The 5978-nt window shown below is 32.5% G+C and overlaps 1 protein-coding gene across 2 annotated transcripts; it reads right to left on the reverse strand.

Annotated features, from left to right (window-relative positions):
• Positions 1-326: 326 nt before the first annotated feature.
• Positions 327-2588, reverse strand: LOC107911920 (protein LITTLE ZIPPER 3). 2 transcript variants are annotated; one of them, XR_005921019.1, is made up of 3 exons: positions 1822-2588; positions 856-1729; positions 327-755 (listed from the first exon to the last, which is right to left on the reverse strand). XR_005921019.1 is itself a non-coding variant. In XM_016839919.2 (2 exons), the coding sequence occupies exons 1-2, from the start codon at positions 1899-1901 to the stop codon at positions 1513-1515; spliced, it is 297 nt and encodes a 98-aa protein (XP_016695408.1). In that variant the 5' UTR covers positions 1902-2546; the 3' UTR covers positions 1239-1512. The 2 variants fall into 2 exon arrangements, 1 of the variants encoding a protein (XP_016695408.1); XM_016839919.2 differs by lacking the exon at positions 327-755 and having other exon boundaries at positions 1239-1729; positions 1822-2546.
• Positions 2589-5978: the final 3390 nt, after the last annotated feature.

Genomic DNA, 5978 nt, shown 5'->3' on the forward strand with positions numbered 1-5978 from the left:
TTCAAGTTTGTTGAGAGCGTTTTAATAAGTGGTATCCCTTAATAAACTTTGTACTATCCTAATCAGAGCGTTGTTTTACTGCCTTTAAATATAAGAACTGCATCCTACTGTCGGCGATGTTCTTTCGTCTGTTTATTGCGTTGCAGGAGGACATCGGCAGAAGATATATTAAATCTACGTGATGGAAGGTTTGATCTTGAATCATATTACAGCTTGGTGAATATGCAAACTGAAAATGGTGCTCAAAGTGTTATTGTTTTGGTGGATTGATTAAGGTTACTGGTAACACTGGAAGCACATCCAACCATGGAAGCTATTCATGCGACTGAACAAGGTATTCAATATATTCTATTTAATTAAGACCCTAGTTTTGTGTCTCAATTTGGAGATTGCAAATTTTACATTTTCTTTTTACAAAGTACAAATAATAATCTAATAAGCTATTTTAAATTACGGCAGAAAACAGAAGTTACTGTATATTATATGCTACAGATATAATTCCACTATTCCTTGTCGTAAATATAACCTTGTTAGTCAGCAATTAACTTGTTTTGATATGCCACAGGGCCATGACCATCGAGTCCTTTCGGTCCTAAACAATCTGAAGTAATGCAGGCAACAAATCCATTCTTCTGCTATTGCAATTGTAGTGCAATCCACCCATGGATTTTGTTTCTGACCTCGTGGCGTTCTTTGATCCACTGAGGTGTTAGCTTTGTGTTTTAGTTGGCAGTCATTCGGATCAAGTTGAAGCCCTGTGGGTTTAGATACCGTTAATGTAAAAATATGAAGGTGAGATTAAATATTATAATAATACTATACTATAATATTAGATAAAAAATAAATTAAACTTACCTATTGTACCGCCCATCAAATCCCATACTCAAGTATATTGTCTTGAGATGTCCTGCCCCATCGAATATGGGTTTCACGTGGTGGGCTTGAAACCTCTTTACGTCCATTTTTAAACTTCATTTGATAACATATCGCTTATATTAGTATAATAAACGTGCAAGGAAGATACAAAACAAAAAGCGAATATTTATTTATTTGCTGACTTGCTCCAGGTTTTGGGCTACAGAATCATGGATTCATGTTTTTTTTTTCTCAGCCATAAAATGATTTTATTAAAATTAAGTCTTCGTGTCTGGTTACCTCTTACAAAAATATTCATCCATTCACCAAGAAAATATATAGTGCTCAACAAATTAAACAAGTAAAAATAACATGCATGCAGCTGCTAAACACTACATAAGTTATATTCCCATCCAATAAAATTCCAAAATTATTCCAAACCTGATCAGCTGATCCCATTACAAATCCAACTTCAATTTAAACCCTAAAGATAAACAAGAAAGAAATGAAGAAGCACGTCCCCCCTGATCCTTTAAGTCCTCCTACAGTCTCCCCATCAGCAGCACATCATCTAGTGTTACACTGTATATATATTAATAAAGGTAGTATTTACCCATATCCCATCCCATGCAATCCAGCTAGCTAGCCAGTTATTTTCTAGGTTTTTAAGGACTGATTCGGCGGATTACACAACTTCTTCTGTAGCTGAGCCAACAGGGTTTGGTTCTCCTGGTGAAGAAGAAGTGCTTTCTTCCTCAGCTTCTTGTTCTCTTGTATGATAATCTGATTCTCCATGTACAGTTTCAAGTTTTTTATTTCCATATCTGTTTTAATCCCGACGGCCCCCATCTTCTTTGTCCTTAATCTTCTCAACCTGTAGTACCATTATTTAAGCACCTTGATAGAAACCAGCAGAGATAAAACAACAACAACAACAAAAAGACAAAAGAATCTTAATTAACTAACCTGTTGAGCCTTGGAACACGAACGTTATGTCTTAGCTTGGACTGACGTTTTCGGCAGCATGAAGAAGAGTTAACCAACATGTTTAATATTGAGAATGGAAAAAAAAAAACTCAAGGGAAGGGTTTCGTTTAGAGAGTTGGGAGAAGATTATTTGTGTGATCCAAGTAGGGAGAAAAAACCAAGTGTTATATAGCTGGGAAATCGTGTTTGTATCTGAAATTGTAAAAAGAGAAGAAAAAAAAAAGAGAGAGAGAAAGAGAGGCTTTTCATAGTAATGATGACACAAGGACTCATGATTACAAAGGAGCAGCAATAGAAGAAAGAATGCAGAGAGAAGGTCAGGGCAAGAAGGAAGGGTGCGTCTCTCTTATCTTTTGTATGGATGGCCTTTATGGATTGCAAGTACCATTATTATTTAATACGATCGAGTGTGTAAAAGACTTGAGCCAAAGGGTGTAGGCTGAGTTGGGGCACACAGAAAATGACTATTCCTTCTCCATCTTCATTCACTTTTTTGAATTTTAGAACTTTCCCCTTCTGTTTCTCAACAGTTAGGCCCCTTCCTCTTTACCTTATACGTCCAAATTTCAATATATTATATTACGTTGACGCGCTGTAATGAATCAAACAAATGGGTGCAAGTAGTTGATGCTATCATTGCTGTAGAAAATTAACTTGACATCCAGGGTTCATATTAACATCAAAAGGTGGAATTTGGGAAAGGGAGCTTGGTTCAGCTGTTACCAAAACCAAGTTGGGAGTGAAATTAGAAGCTGGTTAGGAATCCATGCACCATCACCCATAACTTCACTGGAGAATTAATTAAAAGTCGTAAAGTTGGGTGAAAAGCATGTTTTTTTAATTATGAAAGAAATCCTTTACGTCTTGGACAGGGCAAGGGTTTGAATCAAATCCACCTCATTATTATGCTTTCTCAAACACTAATCTTTTATTAACTACAGGAATTTTCAAACGTAAAAAGGGGTGGATACACCTGGCACTTCCGCATTTTACTTTGTGTTCCCATTATTTTTTATTTATGTCCAAAATTCCAAATTTAGAACCTATTATTTATTTATTCAAATGATATAGGATTTCGTGTTTAATGCGGCATGTATTATAGTAGTTGATACTATCTTATCACAACCTTTTTAAAATAAATTAAAATATCCTTTTACCTTAAACAATAAGACAATTATATATATATAAATAAAAGAAAGCAGTTGAAGTCAATTTTTTTACAAAATCAAACCAATCATGCTAAATATAACAATAATATTTCCAAATTCATATAAAATAAAAAATTAAAATGAATGCTATTAGATTTAATTTAGGTAAGCTTGATATAATTTGAAGCACCTCCGATGAAAATAGCCTATCTCCTATCTTCTTATTTGCAATATTCCTTCAAAAATACATTATAAATGAAGAACCCGTCAAAAAACGAAATCCAAATTTTCAAATATTCTTTTATGCTCTCATTATATTACGATATTAAGAAAATCCGTTTTTAATGGACCACATCAAAATCTTGAAAGGATATCTCATCAAAGTATAATCTTTTCATTTATTTCGTTTTTCAAAATCATATATATAACTTGAAAAGCATCTCATCAAATGGTGTGTCGAGAATAGAAGAAGGTTTGTTTTCAACATATTCCAATGACTCACAATGCAATCGCCGATCATATGACAAAGGAGTTTTTGAGTTTCCACCCCATTCCGTGCGGGACTTAATTCAAGAGGATTATTTCAGATATTTAAAGGCGAGTGAGCCTATTTATTAGTTTCGCTTAAGGCTGTCTTTATTATACCAAAAAAAAAATGCACAATACTTGAATATTTTTTGTCAATAAAAATATTTTACTTTTCTTGTTTGAAATTTACTACTTCTTTAATAGGAATATATTTTAAAATTTTCTATGTTTATTGATTTCTAAATTCGTTGCATGCATTTGATGGTTTATTTTTAGAGTGAGTATTTGGCACATTGGTATTGTATTTTTTTTTATTCCACAACCAACTTTAATACTATAGACTCTATTTGTGAGTTTAAAAACTCCGTTAACTGTATACCAAACAATTTTCTTTATTTTTATGTGTTTTTTAAAAATGATTTTACACTAAAAACTTTAATTTTAAACAACATATAAATCACTTGAATGTTTTCTTAAAATTATTTTTCCTAATAAAAATTTTGAAATCTATGAAATTTATTTAAGTATTTTAAAAAAAATATTTACAATATTACCAATAATTTATATAAACTGTAATTCAAGAAAAAAAATACTAATATATTGAAATGTTTATTGCCGACAACCTATTCATGTCCTAAAGGCATCTCTTCTTTTCTTTGTAGTAATGGTAAAATTTAATGTTTCCTTTGTTTAAGAAAACTTAAATTGCTAAGAAGGTAAAAATGATTATCAAATAGTATCATGGTGATTTTGGATTATCTAAATCATCAAATTATTTTTTCAATATTATAAATAATTATACACATGGCAAATTTTGATAATAACAAATGGTAAATTTTTAAAAGTGCCACATAGGAAATGTTTTCTTTTATTGTATATTATATGTATATATAGATGATAGAAAGATATATCCAATCTTACTTTCGGTGTAAATTTAGGTTTCGATAAACTCTAAGGGCCATCAAATAAATAAATTTAATTTGTGAGTATTTATATTTGAAAAATATTCAATCTCATATGTTTAATATTTATAAAATAATTTTAAAAAACCGGTACACGACAATACATGTGTGGATACGGTGGGTTAAATTTCGCATCACCCACTTTACTTGCGGTGAAGGGAATTTATCACGTTGGGCTTCGCCAGCCCACAAATGAGTGGGACTAATATCACATATTTCTTTTTAGTCCTTGTAATAGATTAGAAGTGTAGCAACTGAAAAACAAAAAAACAAAAAACCTCATCATGCTATTTTGAATATAGATGGATAGGAAATTGATGGGAAGTAAGACCATCGCACTAATATAGCTTACCTTTACTCATTACTTATATTATTATGTAAGTTATTGGGATAAAATATTATTTAAATAAATATGGAGCACAAGTATTTTAAAAAGAAATAATAGGGGAAGTAACATAAATTAGTATCACCAAGTGCAATGGACTTATATAAAGGCAGTAGTCAACAATGAAATGAATCTCTAGTGGGCATCTGGAAACGAGCTAATTGCCCTATATTTGGATTGTATCTTTGGGATTGGAATATATAAAAGAGTGATTGCATGTTTCATAGTGGTCGTTCTATATACCTTTTAAGCTATTCTCCTAGACTGGGGGTTGGAAATGGAGAAGAAATTATTAAGGTGAGAAAAATCAATGAGAGTGATGAGAGCAACTTTTATGGATGATGAGTTCACATGCAACCTCTGATAATGACGAGTGATCAACGGTGGAGCAGCTACTACTTCTCAACCCTCAACCATGTCCAGGTGGTCCAAATCACCATACCCACACCCATACTCTATAAATTTCAAATTACTAATCTATCACTCTCCCTTACGGAATGCAGCTGTCCCTACTATTTACTCCTCCTTTTTCTTGATTTTCTTTTTATCATCATTAAACCTAAAAAATCTGCAATTATAGCTTCTTTGAATATTCAAAATTTTGGATCAATTTATAGCAAGTTATATTATTATTATAATTTTAGTCTACATGATCAGAAACTTGGAGCCTGACTTTAAAGTAAAACCCAAACAAATCATGGGCCTCATGGCTCCCTCCAGCCTCTGCCACGCATATCTCTTTCTTTTTCTTTTTTTTCTAATTGAATAACGTGGGAAAATTTTCGAAGTTTTTGCCTGGATGGCTGGTTGGCCAACTCATTGTTGTCTCTGACTTTTGAGGTCTGAATTAGTTACGAGTTACTAGAAAGAGATGGAAATGGCGTGAATCCACCCACTTTTGACTTTTGCATTCTCTCATTCCCCATAAAGGGCTGAAGAAAAAAACAAACCCTAATCCTTAATTCATAAGTAAACCAGTGTAGTTCAACCATCAATTCCATCCGAGAAATCTAAAATGTGAATACTGAAAAGTAGGCACAGCAAGTTTGGCAAGAGATCAGGCATATATGAAGGATCCTTACAGTGAGTAATACTACTATAACTCTCGAACCA

This window comes from Gossypium hirsutum, chromosome D11, assembly GCF_007990345.1.
Source record: "Gossypium hirsutum isolate 1008001.06 chromosome D11, Gossypium_hirsutum_v2.1, whole genome shotgun sequence".
In the NCBI taxonomy this organism is placed as follows: Eukaryota; Viridiplantae; Streptophyta; class Magnoliopsida; order Malvales; family Malvaceae; genus Gossypium; species Gossypium hirsutum.

Excerpts from the sequence above, each read along its gene's own strand:
- LOC107911920 (XM_016839919.2), bottom strand. The coding sequence starts at position 1,901 with ATGTTGGTTAACTCTTCTTCATGCTGCCGAAAACGTCAGTCCAAGCTA. Across the intron at positions 1,730-1,821 it reads CGTGTTCCAAGGCTCAACAG|GTTGAGAAGATTAAGGACAA; the intron begins GTTAGTTAATTA and ends ATGGTACTACAG.